Source organism: Galeopterus variegatus, unplaced genomic scaffold, assembly GCF_000696425.1.
Source record: "Galeopterus variegatus unplaced genomic scaffold, G_variegatus-3.0.2 Scaffold46, whole genome shotgun sequence".
Lineage (NCBI taxonomy): Eukaryota > Metazoa > Chordata > Mammalia > Dermoptera > Cynocephalidae > Galeopterus > Galeopterus variegatus.
In genome coordinates, this window is record NW_007726157.1 from 45537 (window position 1) to 63894 (window position 18358).

General features: G+C 37.7%; 1 protein-coding gene across 1 annotated transcript in view; it reads left to right on the forward strand.

The window, feature by feature from the left end:
• Window positions 1–9387: 9387 nt before the first annotated feature.
• The window catches only part of AKAP9 (A kinase (PRKA) anchor protein 9), a 136932-nt gene continuing 127961 nt past the window's right edge, over window positions 9388–18358 (forward strand). Inside the window, exon 1 of the mRNA XM_008572140.1 lies at window positions 9388–9638. Coding sequence (XP_008570362.1) covers window positions 9591–9638 — 48 coding nt within the window. The 5' untranslated portion in view covers window positions 9388–9590. The remainder of the gene's footprint in view (window positions 9639–18358) is intronic.

Below are 18358 nucleotides of genomic sequence, written 5' to 3' on the forward strand. Positions count from 1 at the left end.
GGAGGCTAGGAAAGTATTTGTCTTTCTAGCTTCTATCATGGGATGCTACAAAGGCAAATCATGCTCAGAATGACTTTTGAGTAGCCAAACAACATCCACCAAAATGAACTTAACAGTTTTGAGTTTTATTATGAAACTCAGGTTTCACTCTTTCTATTAAAAAGTGCTGGTTATCTTATTTATGTATAACTATTTGAAATTCACACATGAATATTTCAAGGTAATACAATAAAGCAAAGGTAATTTTAAAAAGAAAAATAGAAATATAAAATTATGAAATATGTAATTGTAATACTAAAAAACTATATTCTTCAAAACTGCACTGTCTGATATGGTAGTCTATTCAAATTAAAATTAAATAAAATTAAAAATTCAGTTCCTCAGTTGCACTAGCCAAATTTGATATGTGCAATAACCACACATGGCTAGTGACTATCACACTAGTGAATGCGGGTATAGAATGTTTCTTTAGTCATTGTGTAAAGTCGTATATGACAGCACTGCTCAAGAAAGAGGAGGAAAAGAACAAATAAAAATCATTTTCCATCATCAGAGTACAATCCTACTTGATTTAGTGAACTATCAGAGTGTAGTTCTACTACAGAAAGATTTGGTAAATATTTAATTAATTCAAATTAAATATTTGAATATTTGAATTAAATTTAAATATTTAAATTGGGTAATTAATTTACTTAATATTTAATATGAATATTAAAGCAAGAGAGAGAGAAAAGTAAAATATCATTAATTTTTTCAGTAAATACTTATAGAGCACATACCATGTGCCAAACTTTTGGGGTACAGTAATGAACAAAATAAAGTCACTGTTTTCAGGGAACTTCTGGCATAAAATAGAAGAGAGACATAAAATAAACAACGTCAGGTAGTGGCAAGTGCTATGAAAAAAATAAAGCTGGATGAAGAATGGGGGAGAAAACTTTTATAGGTTGTTTAGCAAAGGCCTTCTCTGATAAGATGATAATTATACAGAGTCCAGAAGGGGATTAGGAAGTCAGCCATCTGGCTATCCAGTTAAAGAACACTCTAGGTAGTGCAAACAGCAAGTGCAAAGACCCTGAGGTAGATACATGCTTGGCTTTTTGGAGAAAGATGAAGAAAGGCCAATGTTGCTGAATCAGAATAAGTAAAACAAGAGGATAAATGAAATCAGAGACCAGATCCAGAAGGCCTCATAAGGATTTGGGGTTTTACTGTGAATGATGTGGAATGAATGCTATTAAAAGATTTTGAGTAGAGGAATGGCATCATGTGACTTATGTTTTACAAGGACCAGTGTGGCCATTGTGTGGGGAACATACTATGAGGAGGCAAGGAAGGAGCAGAGATATCAGTTAAGACATTAGCAAAAATCAAGATGAGAGATGATGGTTGCTTGGACTATGGTGGTCCAAGTGGGAACAGGTGGCAGGATTGTGGATATACTTGAATACAATTTACTATTGAACTAAATATGAGTTGTGAGAGAAAGAGAAGAGACAAGGATTACCCCCAGATTATTGACCTAAAAAACTACTAAAATAGGACTACCATTTAATAGCATAGGGAAGACTAATAGAAGAGCAGGTTTGGGGGAAAACCCCAAAAGTTTGGTTTTAAACATATTTGAATGTGTATGTCTCATTCAAGAAGAGTTGTTGAATAAGTAATCAGATATATGAATTTTGGATTCAAGAGAAAGGTCCAAACTGAAAATATAAGTAGACAGCATATAGGTGGTATTTTAAGCAATGGCAATAGATGAGAACATCAAAGTAGTGAGTGGGGATAGAGAAAAATTCTGTGGACTGATCTTGGGCTCTGCAACATTTAGAAGTCAGGGAAATAAGAAAGGACCAGCACTGGGCATTGGATTTGTAACATGTTGGCCATAAGTCACCCTGACAAGAACAGTTTGGGTAGAGTAGTGAGGGTGAAAGCCTATTTCAAGTTGGTGCAACAGAGAATAGAGAGACTGGAGACGGTGAATATAGACAACTCTTTTGAGATGTTTACTGCAAAAGAAACCACAGAAATGGTGTGCTAGACTGCCATACATGGTTGAGAGGTTTTTTTGCTTATTTTAAAAGAGGAGGTATTGTGTCATTTTTATGTGTTGATGGTAATTATCTAGTAAAGGGGAAATTGCAAGTGAAAGAGGAGACAATTACTGAAACAGTGCCCTAGAGCAGAAAAGCAAAAGAGAGCCAATGGAAGGGTTGGCCTTAAATAGGTGTGATGTAATTATTTGTTGTTACAGGAGGGAAGAAACTTGTAGAGTAAGTAGAATGTGGGTACACATGTAGATATGTTGACTGATATGGTAGTGGGAGAATGTGAACATTTTCTTCCAGTTTTGCCTATTTCCTAAGTAATTAAGTTTAAGATTATTATCTAGGGGGCTGGCTGGTTAGCTCAGGTGGTTAGAGTGTGGCCTTGTAACACCAAGGCCAAGGGTCTGGAGTTAACATCCTGGTACCAGCCAGCCACCCCCCATCCCTACCCCCCCAAAATAATTATCTATGGTTGAGAACTATGTAAAAGGTATTGAAATATTAAAGAGAGATAAGATATGAATTAAGTCAAGAAGGTAAATGGATAAAAGAATTGACTATGAAAATGTAGTAAATTTAAAGTAAAACTGGTTAGCATAATTGAGTGTTTATTTTCAGCCAGGTTCAGTTGCTGGGGTAAATTTTAGTCAGGTATAGAGAGGGAGAGAGGCAGGATCAAGGGAGTTCAGGAATACGCAAGGAGTGAATATAATGATGGTTTATAAACCTAAGCTGTATAAGAGAGGAAGTAAGGACGTGATTGGATGCAAGGAGATATTAGGGTCAAATGGATTAAACCTCATGATGGAAAGGAAATTGGGAGTTGGGGTCCCCAAGGAAATCAGCTGGAAAAATAAAAGGGTATTAGACAGTGCAATACTTTAAATTGAGATTATTGAAGGAGTGGAGACATTAGTAATGACAAAGTTTACAATATAACAATAGGTAAGGATGGTTGAGGTAGGAAGGAAGACAAGATCATTGGAAGATAGAAGATCAAGCAACTGAGAGGTCAGGATACTGAAACAATCATCTACATGAATACTGAAATCACCAAGAAGTATGACGAGAAGTATAGTAAAGAGAGTCAATGAGTGCAGGTGTAAAAAATCTTCAAGGAAACAGACACTGGGATCTGCAGTAAGGAGGGCTGACAGGTGGTACCGTCTGATGGCATGGTATAAACTTCAAAGGGCTCATGGTCTGGGATATGGTAAAGGGCAAGACGACTGTTACCCCACCTCTTGGCCCAGTAACATAAGGGGTTTTGGGAGAAGCAGCTCCCACCTAAGAGGACTTCAGGGAAAGCAGTGTGCTAGGAGAGAGCTAAGTTTCAGCAGATCAAGTAGCAAAAGGAAAAATCAGAAAAAAACATTTGAGATATTTGGGATTTTGCTAACTACGCTTGTGAGTTCTTTTTTTTTTAATTTTTTTAAAAGATGACCAGTAAGGGGATCTTAACCCTTAACTTGGTGTTGTCAGCAACATGCTCTCCCAAGTGAGCCAACCAGCCATCCCTATATAGGGATCCGAACCTGTGGCCTTGGTGTTATCAGTACCACACTCTCCCAAGTGAGCCACGGGCCAGCCCCTCACTTGTGGGTTCTAGAAAGCACATTGGAAAGGTTTGATTTGAGAGGTGAAAGAAAATAGGGGGAGGAAGCAAAAGATAGGCGTTGTATTACAGAACACGTAAAAGGTTCTCTTGAGTTTTAGTTTTGTTAAAAAAAAAAAGTGGAGAATTGAAGCTGTTAGATGATTCAGTTGTTTGTTCTGCTCAAATCTTCTAGATTATCATATTAAATCTCCTGTTTAGCCTGTATTGTGTGGGTATAACTTTCATAAATTATCAAAGATGAAATATATGAGATTAAAGAGATCAAAACTGTATACAGGCTCTGAGGGTTCATTGTTTCTACTATTTTCTCATCTCTAGTTTCTAGGGAATACAATAATTACCATAAGAATTTGGATTAAAATACACAGAGCAGAAATTGTCACAAGACATTTATTGAAAACCAATTCATGGGCCGGCCAGTGGCGCACTCCTACAGTGCGCCACTTGGGAGTACGGCGGCGCTCCCGTTGAGGGTTCGGATCCCACATACAGACCGGTTCCCGCTCACTGGCTGAGCGAGGGGCGGGCGCAGCACCGAGGGTTGCAATCCCGTTGCTGGTCCCGGTCCGGTACGGGCACAACACTGAGGGTTGCGGTCCGTTGCCGGACACGAAAAATGACAAAAAAAAGGAAAAAAAAAAAAAAGAAAACCAATTCATGTTTTTCATGAACCGAACAGGTAATAGAAAGAAATCATGAGAAATACAGCAATACTGATAATAAAGCGTGTGATTCCTTTCTAATTTTATGTCTTTATACCTAAGCTCCTTTTTTTTTTTTTCAGTGAATCCCTTGGTCAGTCAACCCAGTATTGAATTTCATTGATATGCAAATCCATATTCCCTATTGTACAAGAATGCAAAACTAATCAAATGTACATGCCAGAAACAAGGACAAATTTTGTGAAACAGTTATTTATGCCAATACACACAGTATAACACATTAAAAAATACATTTACACAAATGAGCTGTATATTTCATCTTACTAGTTTTTGAGAGTTATTCAGGTTATAAGTATCTTTATGAATAAAATGAAAACCAAATACTGGTTGACAACATGCTTAACGAAAAACTACAACCAATAACTATCATGCTAGAAAAATACTATTTTTATATATAAGAGTTGGAAACTGGAAATGTTTGATGGTGATCTCGTATAACAGTCAAAATAAATGCTGTCTGAGTTATAAAATGTATTCTATGAACACCACCTTAATTAGTTTTTCACTGGTAAGGACACTTGTGTTTTACGTGTCCACCTTACCTAACAAAATTAACAATTCCTTAACATCTTCTAATGCCTAGTCCATGTTTAAATAACTCGCATTGTCTTAAAGATGTATTTCTTCAGTTGTTTGTTAGAAAATTAAAGATGTATTTCTTCAGTTGTTTGTTAGAAAAAGAATTCAAATGATGCCTACAAACCTTATTTGATTATGTATTGTTTGTCTCTTTTATGCTGGGATAGTCCCTTTTTCCCCACTCCGTTGGAGAAAACAGTCATGCAGACTACTCATGTAGAACTAGTCACATAGAATGTCTCACATTCTGTATTGGTTTGATTGCTTCCTTATGGTGTCCTTATTCTTTCACCTCTTGGATTTCCTATAAACTGGTATTTAGATACAGAGGCTTAATTAGATTCTGATTTATTTTTTAGGCAAGAACACTACACAGGTGGTGCAACTGCACTTCCTGTTGCATCACATCATGAGGCATAAAATGTCTGATTGTTCCACTTTGAGCGATGATGAGTTTGATCAGTAGATTCAGACGGTGTAGCCTGATCCATTCACCATAAAGTTTCCTGACTGATAGGTTGCATGTGACGAATTTGTGAAGATCAAATAATATGCAAATGACAATCACAATATTCGGGGGGGCGGGGAGGCTGGTGGAAAAAGCTTCTCCAACCATTATTTAACTACACTATTAGAGCAATTGTGTTTACTGATCACATAGGTACTCTACATACACTAGTTTGCTATCTTGCGGATGAGGAACTAGCAATATTTAAGTGGAAAATATGAAAAATACCTTTAGAAATTTTGAACTTATTCCTCTGGGAAAACAAGTGTAGTGCTGTATTCTTACTATCGAGAAGGCAAGAACTAAAAGAACTGTACCTAAATTAAATTATAAATTTTCCAGATGTTATCACTAGAATGTAACTCCAACAGGGGATGACAACTAGATTTCATTTCTCTTTTCAATTCTGGTCCATTGGAAGTGACCGGCAGGGCTCTTTGTTGAGAAGGATACCAAGGCACTGTTTGCACTCATTACGAAAGAATTAATGATTGATTTACAATTACAGCCTCCAACAACCTTCACCTTGCAAAATTGAATGGTCATTTCTCAGTCCTCATTTTACTTGACCTATTAGCAGCAATTGTCACAGTTCATTATTCCTTCCTCTTTCATATTCTTTACTTGACTACTGGTTCCTTTGACATAGCTAGCCACTGTTTTCAGCCTCATGTGCTAATTCCTCTCTACTTTCCTCCCTCTTACAGTTGGAGCATTCCAAAACTCAGTCATTGTTCACTATCTTGCTTCCTAGAACAGCATGGTCCAATAGAAAAATAATGTGAGCCACAAATGCAAGTCACATATGTAATATGAAATTTTCTACATTAAAAAAGTAAAAAAAAAAAAAACCTGGTGAGATTCATGTACACCTTAATTAACCCAATATACCCCAAATATAATCATTTCAATAATATAAAAATAGTAAAGTAATATTTTAAGTTATTTTGTTTTAATACTGAGTCTTTGAAATCTAATGCGTTACACTTGTATCTCAATTCAGACTAGACATATTTCACCTGCTCAATAAGTCATGTGGCTAATGGCTGCTGTGTTGAACAGCATGGCCCCTGATGATCTCGTCTAGTCCCTTAACTTAAAATACCATTTATATGCTGAATGCCAACTCCTCTCAAATTTTTATTTCTAGCTTGGACCTCTCTCCTGAACTCCAGACTCAGATATCTGAGGGTGACATTGCTTCTTGGATGTCTAATATGTATATGTAACACCAATTCCGAAACTGAACTCTTGGTCTCCTCCAAATTTGCTCTTCTCTATCTCAGTTACTGGTGACTCCATCAACTCAGTTGCTTAAGCCAAAAACGTTTGGAGTCAATCTTGACTCCTCTTTTCTCAAACCTTGCATTCACTCTACAACTCCCATGGCACTATTAGTTCTATGTTCAAAATATATCCAGAATCTGATCCTGTGACATCACTACCACTACTATGGTCCATACTCCCATTATCTCTTGTCTGGATTATTGCAATAGCATCCAAACTGATCTCCCCCAACCCCCAGTCTTTTCTCTTCATAGCAGCCAAATGTCCTTTAATGTAAGTCAGATCATGTCACTCATCTGCTCAGAATTCTCCAACGGCTCCTGATCTCACTCACAGTAGAAGCCAAAGTCCTTACAATGATCGTCAAACTCTACAGGATCTGGCCCCCTGTTGCCTCTCTGACTTCATCTCCTACTACTCTCCTTCTTGCTCACTCCACTCTAGCCGTCCTTGTTTCCTTCTCTTCCTTTAACATGCCAGTCATACTCTAGCTTGAGGGCCTTTGGATTTGCTATACCCTCACTTATCTCTATGGCTCGCTCTCTCATCTCTAAGTCTGCTGAATTATCATCTTCTCAGGGAATGACTTGACTGAATGAACGAATAACATGAATGAATGATATGACATGACATGACATAAATAAGTGCCATAAGGCAGAGTCAGAGCACATTTTACCTGCCGATAGAAGTCGATACACAACTTTCAACATTTATTGAATAAAACAGACATGTACAAGTATATGATTGGTTGTTATTAGTGAAGGGAAACATTAAAATAATCTTGTTGCTTTAGAAGGTGTTCTTGAACATTTTCAGCACATACTGGAACAAATAGCTGATTTTCTAAGTCACTAAGAAAACAGTATCCCTTAAGAAACAGGAATATCTCATCAGATATACTGGGGCTTCCTCATCCTAGAAAATCAGAATGTACCAACATAATCCCTCAATCCAGGCAGTAATCACTGCACTATCAAAATACTTCGTTCTTGTCCTAGCTCTACTCTTAGCTTGATGGGTGACTGTAAACCACTTCTTTTATTTTCTCAATCCTTTTATTCCTGTGATAAAATGTCTAATCTCACCCGGTTCCCAATTCAGGTTGAGATAACAGGACAACATATGCTTGGGTGTTACAAACTGGCACAATTATGTATGCATTGTGTAGCTTAAGGGAAAAAAAAATCTTTTTTAAATCTAAGAATTTCTAAATCAGGGCTATTTAAAACCGGTATTCAGTTTGTGGTAGACTTAAGGTCTTTAGTTTCTCCCTTTTTCTTTTTTAACCCCAATTTTCACTTAACACCATTTCTACATTTGAACTCATAGTCTATTTTCCAACCTAGCTCACAACAAAGGAAAAACATGATTGACCTGAGTGTAATCAACTTGAGACATTAAAATGTGTAGTTCACCCCAGTAATGAATTTGAGAGTTGGAGAGCAGGGAGAAACAGTATTGAGGGAGCAGATGAGGGGGTGGAAAAAAGAAAGAAAAAAAAAAAAAAAGAGTAATGCTCAATTTATACGTACAGCTCAATTCAATCCAAGTATTTATTGGGTGCAAAACTTTATGCTAGTCATTTTAGTTATGCCAAGATGAGCAAGACATGATGAGTCTCTGCCGCCAAGGAGCTGAAAGTATGAAGTAAGCAGTACAAAAATTACTAAAATATCATGCAGAGTACGTAAAGGAAATACAAGGAGAAAGCATACTGACATTAATTGAGGACGTTTTAATATGCCAGGGGCAGCCACATATATTGACAACTCATCCAAATAGTCCTGGTAAGCTCAGGGAGAATAGGGAGAACTTGTTTAAGATCATTAAAGCTAGAAAGTCAGTGTAGACTGGCTTTGTCCCCAGTCCAGGTTCCAAAGCTCAGGCTCCTTCCAGAACACCAGGTTCCGAAGCTTAGGCTCCTGCTAAAGGGAAGCTCCAAGGATGGGTGGGAGGGGAGTAAGTCTCGACTGGATACGTTCCAGTTGCAGTGGAGGGAACAAAGAGATCGGAAAAGCTATTTGGAGGCTGCGCATGAGGTGGGTCTAAAGAATGAACCAGAGTTTGGGCGGGAACGATTGTGGAGAAGAGGGAGGGACTTTCAGGCTAAGGAATTAACGAGAGCAATTCGCTGCTCTCCCAATTTCTGGCGTCCAGGAATCAATCTAGGTTGAAAAACTGGCATCAGTTGGGTTTCCACAGCAGCTTGCCCCCAGTCCCCCCATCTTTTTCATTGGGGCGTTTCAACGTTCACCAATTTCACCATTAGGCATCTGTTATTTTTGTGATTTGAAAAACCCAATGTTTCAAAAGCACTGAATCCTTTGGATGGCGGGTGGGGGTCCGGTCGGGAGCCCCTGGCACACCCGTTCCTCCTACCCCCCAGCCCAACCGCCACCCGGGAGCCGTAGATCCCCGAGCAAGGGCGATCTCTCCGGACGGTTCCTCGCTTGTCTGAGGCCTGCTCCGAAGCCAGACCAAGGTCGCCCCCGCGGGCCGACGGGGGCGGGGCGGCGCGCTGGACGGGGCGGGGCCGCGGGCGCACCTGCCCGGCGCGGCAAGGCTAGCGGCGGCTGCGCGGACCGACGTGCCCCCCCCCCCTCCCGTCCCGCCGTGTGTTTACGTGGAGACGAAGATGGCGGCGGCGGTGACGGCGCTTCTCGTGCCGCCGAGGGCGATCCGCCAGTGAGCTCGGAGACTGGTTCCGCTCCGGGCAGAGGGAGCGCCGGGCTCGGTCCTGCTCGTGCCGTTCTACCTCCGTCTGAACAGACCCTTTCTTTCTACCCCGACCTCCTCTGTTTTCCCCCGCCTTTCCCGCAGAGGCCATGGAGGACGAGGAGAGACAGAAGAAGCTGGAGGCCGGCAAAGCGAAGGTAGGAGAGCCGGGGGCAACCGGGCCCGCAAAGGGAGGCGGTGGCTGGGAAGGGATAGGAGGGGGCCTGGGAAGCGGAGTTTGCAGCAGCCCCAGTGCGCAGCCAGGGAAGAAGAAGGTGCTGCAGGGTCTGCATTTTCTCCTCGCCCTCTCTCCCCTTTTTCCAATAGGAGGAAAAGCCCCGTGCTACTATCTAGCTGATGATACTTCCGTGATGACTGAGTGGTGTGGCTCCTTTCTCGTGAATGCCCAAATAAAATTCCTCTTTTACTGTATTGCTATAAGCTGGCATTTAATTGCTTCTAAATCTCCAGCGTTTCTCTCTTTAGGGCGTTTTCTGGGTGGTGCAGGCATTGTGCTTCCAAAGTGGGGATTTGGAGCTTTCCTTTATTTGGTGGGGGATTTGTGCGCTGATCATCAGCTTGTCTTCCTTAGGTAGCACGCTGGCACTCTTGGGTGTGTGTGTGATTGGCCTGTGACAGCTGCCTCAGCAGTGGCTTCAGTGTGCCACAAGTGCCAGCTGTGAACTTGGCTTTAGGGGCGTGTTTAGAAGCGTGTCTTTGTATGTTTGTATTTGAACGTCTTTGTCATGGCATGCGCTTTTGTATTGTATGGAATGTTATGCTGTTTGTAAATGGAACTTCTGGGGATGGAAAGGTTCCATATTTCAAGCAACACCTGTAGAATTCCTGGTTTAGATAATTTCGTTGTTATATGTGTCTCTGTTGAGCCCCTATTTTGTGAGTATATATGTATGGAAAAGCCTGTAAAGCAAACAAGACAATTTTTCACAGGTATCATTCGTTGGGCTTCATGGAAAAATTGACATACGCAAAATATAAACTAATAAGCATATTTCTTTTAAAAATTACAAGTTTGAGCATATCTTTTGGCTGGCCTCAAAGGCCCCCTTCCTCCCTACAATGCAGTTACCTTTTATAGATTATATTCTGACTATCTTTATATATGTATATAATTGTTAGCAATCATACTTGGGCCACAGTTAAACTATGATATAGTTAACTGTTTTTCCTCTCTTCCTTTCTTTCGCCTCCCCCCCATAAACAAAGGAAATCAAGACAATAATTTAAGTAATCAACCATACTGTAGAGATACAGTAGTAGATGCTCAACACAGGTTTGTTAAATGAATATGTATATAATTTAGCTTCATATTTCTAAAATATAGTTGGCTTTCCCATAAGTTTTCTCTATCTTAAGTGAAGACTTAAATGCTTTTATGTAGCCAGGTAGATTTTTACTTTAGAACTTATAAATGGAGGGAAAGATGAATCAGGGCATCTTCAGAAGCCAAAGGTTGCTTACATTTGTGTGAACTGAAGGGCTGAGAAAGCTCAATACATCTAAGGAAGTGGAAGTAAAGTGTGTGCTTCCTTCCAAAAGCGTTGAAGTTCTGATTAGACATCTTATTTGTCTATTACCTCAGAATTTTTACTGCCTGCCCCCAGAAGTATCTTTCCTAAATGTATGTGAAGCTGTACTACAAAACACAGATTGCTTTGGCTAGACACCTTTCATAATGGAGTATTTATTTAAATTGCTTGCTGTGAATGGTTGATTTGGCAGAAATAGAATTCTAGTTTCTGTGTGTATGTGTGTTTCTTTGTCTTTCAAAATCCTGCTTATGGGTAAAAATCTTTTTCTTTTAACGTTAACTTTTTTTTTATAGAAGATTGTCTTCTTATGGATTTGAGCCTAGTTTTTCCAGAGAAATAAATCTTTGAGACTTGTAAGGCAAGGGTATGTTTGCTGCAGGATTAGCTATATAATATAAAAACACTGGAAATAACCTTTAATGACAACATGAGAATTTTTTTCTAAGATATATAAATGCTGTGGAATATTATGCAGCCATTATGAATACTGATAGGAAATGGAAAATAGAGTGAAAATACTGTCATCAAAAATATTATGTACATTATTTCACTTATATAAATGTGTGCTTTTAGATTCGGATTGAAAAACTCTGGTTTATAAATGTAGTCATTCATCAAACCTATATTGAACTGTTTTATTCACAAAGCTGGAAATACAGAGGTGGTGATAGTCTGTGCTCTCAACTTGCCTACAGTTTAGTGGGAGAGACAGACACTGGGTAATGAGTACAAAAAGAGAGGAGGTGTAGTAAAATTTTGGGTGTTTTTTTTTTTCACATTTTGTTCAAATATTTTAAATGCTGTTGCCTCATTTTATAGAGTACAAATAAAGCTCTTAATATTGATATTAATGCAATTTAGCATAATGCCAGTATATATTTGCTTAATGAATGAACAGAATGGGTGCTACTTTACTAATATGGTTGTAATTTAATAACTGTAATCCAGAATTCTCTTAATCAAAGTCTCTTATTGCTGGCATCAAAAACCACTTAAAATGATCATTTTCCAAAATTTATTAGAGACTTGGTTCTCCAAACGTCTAATTTGTTCACTGGACTTACGTAATGTATTGTACTTAATACTCTAGTTTTACAAACCACAACTGTTTAATCTTATTCTTGGTAATTGACTGGTAAGCTGTTCGACTGAAAAATTTCCTTTCTGAATCTATTCTTCATAAATGATCATTTTTAATAGCTTGTCATGTATATAATGTATAATACTTTATAAAATGTTTTATGCCAACCAAAATCTACAGTAATAGAATAAATTATATGTAACCATTAAAATAATTCTACAAAGGCTTTTTAAATTGGGAAGATGCCCACACATAATTTTAGGTTTAAAAAAGTTACCAAGAGGGCCGAGCCCGTGGCGCACTCTAGAAAGTGCAGCGCTGGGAGCCGCAGATTCGGATCCTATATAGGGATGACCGCCGCGGGTTCGGATCCTATATAGGGATGACCAGTGCGCTCACAGCGCTCACTGGCTGAGCGCGGTGCGGCTGGTCTCAAAAAGGACAAAAAAAAAAAAAAAGTTACCAAGGGGTATGTACATATTTCTGTATGAAGACACCACCAAAAAATACACCAATATGTGAATGATGGTTATCTCTGGGTAGAGGGTTATAGGCAATTTTAATTTTCTTTACACTTTTAGTATTTTCCAAATGTTCTACAGTGTATTTGTTTAGGAAAAAAAGGTCAAATGCTATTTTTTAAAAACAAAGGCTTATCAAAAACTGTGTGATAAAAAAACATGTTACATTGTATGACCATTATACAGAACAAGAAAATGAGGCACAGAATAGCTAGGTGTCTTACTTTAGTGTATTCCTAGAATTGTAATTCTTATTCCAGTGTTGCTTGTATTATATAGTTGCGACTCTGTATTATAGACATTTATAGATTTCCTTTCCGTTCTTGTCTTTCTTATCCTTCTTTCCTTGCTGTCAGTTCTCATTGCTGTGGATGTGTTCATTTTGCTTTTCTCTTTCCCATCTACCTCTTCCTCTAATTTGTTTTAAATTTGCTGTGACTAAAGAAACCAGAAACTGAGGTTGGTAGAATGGTTTGTGAAAAAAAATCAAGAGCCAGTGGAGCCCGGTGAGTGGACTTTATGGCAATTTAAATTTTCTGCTTCTTGGTGGTTTTTTTGGTTCACTATTGTGTCCTCATCTATGTCTTAAGTATTGGTGTTGCAAGAAGGCTGACCCCTGGAGATGTAAGACATTACTGCTTTATTAAGTAAATATTTTTCGGAGCTGGGCTAATCCCATTTACAACATGCTAACAGGACTGTACTACATGGGCTGTCCTTGCATTGAACCAAATTATTTTAACTCCACTTTAATGGCTTCAATTTTTCCAAGTAAAATTATTTACATTATATAGAGAAAGTATTGTAATATTAGTGAACAAAATTAAATAGAGGATAGTTGTATATTTAGTATAAAATCATTAATCCTGTAAATTAGAATTAGGTATACATTTTATTAAAGTTCTAATGTAGCAGAATCCAGCAAAACCAGTTTTACACCAGTATTCAACATTTTGTATAATTGGCATTATTTGTATACTTATTAAAATTCTTGCTTATTGCATTTAGTAACTTGTAATTATATGATTTTTGTTTGTTTAACAAGCATTTTTCAGTTTGAAGAGTAGTGCCAATTATGTGCAAATAAGGACAGTCTCCCTGCAAGCTGTATAATTGATTACTGATAGCAGGACTTTTCAGTTAGTTTCCACTGTGATAGACAGTTAGTTACGGTGTAAAATTCTTGCGTATTTCTGATGCACTGTTCCATAACTAAGAAAGTTGTTTACCCTCCCTGTTTTCTTGTAACTTTTTAGTTTTTTAGAAGTGTAGTTTTTTCTAGTTTTACTAAGTGTAGGGCTTTTTCTAGTTTTTTCTAGTTTTTCTAAGTGTAGAGCTGGCTGGTTAGCTTAGTCATTTATAGCACAGCCGTGTAACACCAAAGTCAAGTGTTCAGATCCCCATACTGGCCAGCCACAAAAATAAATAAATAAATAGATAGATACACACGCGCATGCACACACACACACTCTTAAGGGTGAGCTCATTGGCTTTCAAAGTAGATGCAGCAGTTTGATAACCTTCATCAACTTTTATTGCAACACTGGTACATAGCCTGTGACTTAAAACTAATTCATGACCTTCAGGCTTTGTTGAAACAAAACAAAACAAAACATGGTGTGTTTCGAGAGGTAATATAGAGGAAAGAATGTGGTGTTCTGTCAGCGAAACTGAAAGTTGAATGGTGACACACAGAAAAGAGAAAGTGAAAAAGATAGTATATATCCACGTGATTGGAATATGACAAGACTGGGACAAAATTGTTTTGAAACAAAAACATCTCTTATTTGTATAAATAAAGAGTTTTGTAGTGAGAGCTAAGCTATGGCTACAAAATATCTATTATAGGCTACTGATTATTGAAATGTAAGTGAATTTCTTCTAATATGGAAGCTAGAAAAAGTTTTCATGGTAAATTATTTAACATTAAGTGATAAAGGGACTTTATATTCATTTCTCAGTATGATTCCACTAAAATTAAAATTAGGCATCTTATTTAATTGGTTAGTCTACCTTTAAAAACTTTAATTTGGAAAAGCTACGGAATATTTAAAAGTTTCTTTATAAAGGTTGTTGTGCATCTGGTGTCTGTGTGTGTGTGAGAGAGGGAGGGGGAGGGGGGAGGGAGAAGGAGAAAGAATTTATAATACTGCTGTTTGGCCTGGTAGAAAAGGCACTAGGACTTTGGAGACATTTATTTGCTCATTTGTTCAACTGACATTTTTGAACGCCTACAACTACAGCTATGGACTTAGCAAGCATTTTATTTAAATTATCACAAATTCTGTGCCTTATTGTCTGTGGGAATAATCATATCACAGTACCTAGATCTCAGTAGGTGTTTTGAATGATAAATGAAATAATTGAAAGCTTTTTGAGTTCTTCTGGTGCTAGATATAAAGAAGTTATGATTATGATTATTATTATTATTTTATTTTTTTTTTTTTAAAGATGACCAGCAAGGGGATCTTAGCCCTTGGCTTGGTGTTGTCAGCACCATGCTCAGCCACTGAGCAAACTGGCCATCTGTCTGTGGGAATAATCATATCACAGTACCTAGATCTCAGTAGGTGTTTTGAATGATAAATGAAATAATTGAAAGCTTTTTGAGTTCTTCTGGTGCTAGATATAAAGAAGTTATGATTATGATTATTATTATTATTTTATTTTTTTTTTTTTAAAGATGACCAGCAAGGGGATCTTAGCCCTTGGCTTGGTGTTGTCAGCACCATGCTCAGCCACTGAGCAAACTGGCCATCTCTATATAGGATCCGAACCTGTGGCCTTGGTGTTACCAGCACCGCACTCTCCCGAGTGAGCCACAGGCCGGCCCTATGATTATTATTTTTTAATTGAGGTGAAACTCATTAACTAATCACTATCTTAAAGCAAACAGTTCAGCAGCATAACATAATGTTACAAACCACTACTTCTATCTAGTTCCAAAACATTTTTAACATCCTGCTTCCCCCCAGCTGCTAACAGCCACTACTCTGCTTTCTTTTCTATGGATTTACCTATTCTAGACACCTCATATGAATGGGATACAAATGTGATCCTTTGTGTCTGGTTTCTTTCACTTTAATGTTTTTGAGGTTCATCCATGTTGTAGCATATATGAGGGTACTTCAAAAAGTTCATGGAAAAATTTTTATTATCTTTCAGTTATATATTTCCACAAACTTTTGAAGAACCATGTCAGTACTTCATTCCCTTTTATAGCTGAATAATATTCCATATTTCATTGTATGCATATATCACGATTTCTTTATCCCTTTATCTATTGATGGGCATTTGAATTGTTTTCACCTTTTGGCTATTGTGAATAGTGTTGCTGTGAATATTTGTATACAAGTATTTGAGTACCTGTTTTTATTTCTCTTGGGTATATACTTAGTAGTGGAACTGCTGAGTCATGTGCTAATCCTGTTTAACTTTTTGAGGAATCACTGAACTGTTTTCCATAGCAGCTGTGTGTACCATTTTGCATTCACATCAGCTATGTATAAGGGTTTCAGTTTCTCCATATCCTCACCAACACTTGTGTTTTCCATTTTTCTGATTATAGGCATCCTGGTGGATGTGAAGTGGTATCTCATTATTGTTTTGATTTGCATTTACCTAATGATTAATGATGTTGAGCATCTTTTCATGTGCTTTTTGGCCATTTGTAAATCTTCTTTGTAGAAATGTTTATTCACGTCTTTTGCCCATTTTTTAATTGGGTTGTTACCAACTTCTTTACCATAATATTAATTATTATTATATTTATATATTATGTGTATCTCATCTCTCTATACATATGCACACAGAGAGCAATTGAGCATATGCATTCATGTTTGAAAGAGGAGCAGGCAGAAACACATCTATCTCTGGTGGTATTATCTTCTTGTTTTTATTAGGTTTTTTGGGTTCTACCAAAATTTAAATTGTTCCTTCCTTTGAGTAATAGGTTCTTGGTGAGTTGATTAGAGCATGATGCTAAAGTTTGATTTCTTTATGGGTCAGTGAGTCATTCCAGTCCATGGCCAGCTGTTTTACAAGTGCATGCAGTTGGTCAGAGGGGCACCTGTTGGGTTTTTGGCATGATCATTACTACTCCACTTCCACTGTAGGGGAAAAATAACTTAGTGTTTAGTAATGAAAAGGCGTGTCATTTTTATGTGAACAGAATAGATCTGTACAGATATTTCACCAGTGTAAGACATTTTCATTGTTATATTGACTCCCCTTTTACTTTTTGTGGTAGTCATCACCAAAATATAACTTAGGATACTTAATGCCTGACTAGGTACACTGCATAAAACTTTGGTTGATTTGCACATGGGTTTAACACTATTCAAAAGTGTTAAATATTCAGACTGTTCAAAAATGTAGTATTGTTCCAGGAGTAGTTTTGCCTAGGTTATTGACTTAAGTCTATAGATTCTTTTGTATTATGTAAAATTCCTTTATCTTTGTTCATGAACAATGTAGTGTTTGTTTTCAGTTGCCATCAGGGTTGTGATTCCTATTGTGGTTTACTGTTCACTGAGATTTTTATGTGGTCTAAAAGTTTCTCTGTAAGTCCAAAGGTTTGTTTTTCTTCCCCCCCCCTTTTAAGAGATCTTTTCTTAAAGTCCCAAAAGTTATTATTTTGACTATGCAGAACTATATTAAACTTTACTATACAAAGTCCTGATCTATAAAGATTTGAATTTATAAATTCTATTGATTGAGTAGGTTCTCAAACTTACAAATCTCTGAAGAACTAACAGGGTATAACATCTAGAATCTCCTTCTGTTTCTTAATTCTTAGTGTTATTTTTTTTTTTCCTTTTTGTCTTTTTTACTGACTGGTAACGGGATCGCAACCCTCAGTGTCGCGCCCGCACCGCGCTCAGCCAATGAGCAGGAACCAGTCTCCACATGGGATCCGAACCCTCGGCGGGAGCGCCACCACACTCCCAAGCGGCACACTCTCCAGTGCGCCACCAGGCCGGCCCCTGTTTTTAATTCTAAACACACTGCAAAATTCCTTGTTTACTAAGAATTATTCTTTGTGGACTCTGTGAGGTTATGTTTATTCCTCAAGGATCTCACTTTTATTCAAGTTGTTATTGCCTTGTTAATTGTTTTCCCAGGGAAGATAGGGACAGGGACCAATTATAACTAAAATATTAGTTTTCCATATGTATCAAGAATCAAACTTAATATGTAAATGTGTGAAGGAGATTGCGATTGGCATGAGGCAGTGATCTTGGCTAATTCCCACAACATTTATATTCTGTTAACTGTATATGTATGTGTTGATTTCTTGAGAGCCAAGTAAATTAGTAGGTGTTCTAAAGGCAAGGTGTTACAAAATGTGTAAAAACTGCATTAGCAAATGTGAGGATATTTCAAAAAGTTCATGGAAAAATAGAATTAAGAGATAATGCCTATCTTTCCATGAACTTTTTGAAGTATCCTCATATCTACTGGGGGTTTGTATATGAAATAATGGGTTTTGGCTGAAAGTTATCAAAACTCTTTTCTATTTATAAACAACTTAAAAATATAAGAAATATTTTTGGTGTGAAATCTTTTATGTTTGCTAAACTAATATTTAATTTTTTTTTTCCTTTTTGTCTTTTTTTTGTGACCAGCAGCGGATCGCAACCCTCAGTGTTGCGCCCGGACCGGACCGGGACCGGCAACGGGATCGCAACCCTCGGTGTTGCGCCCGCACCTTGCTCAGCCAG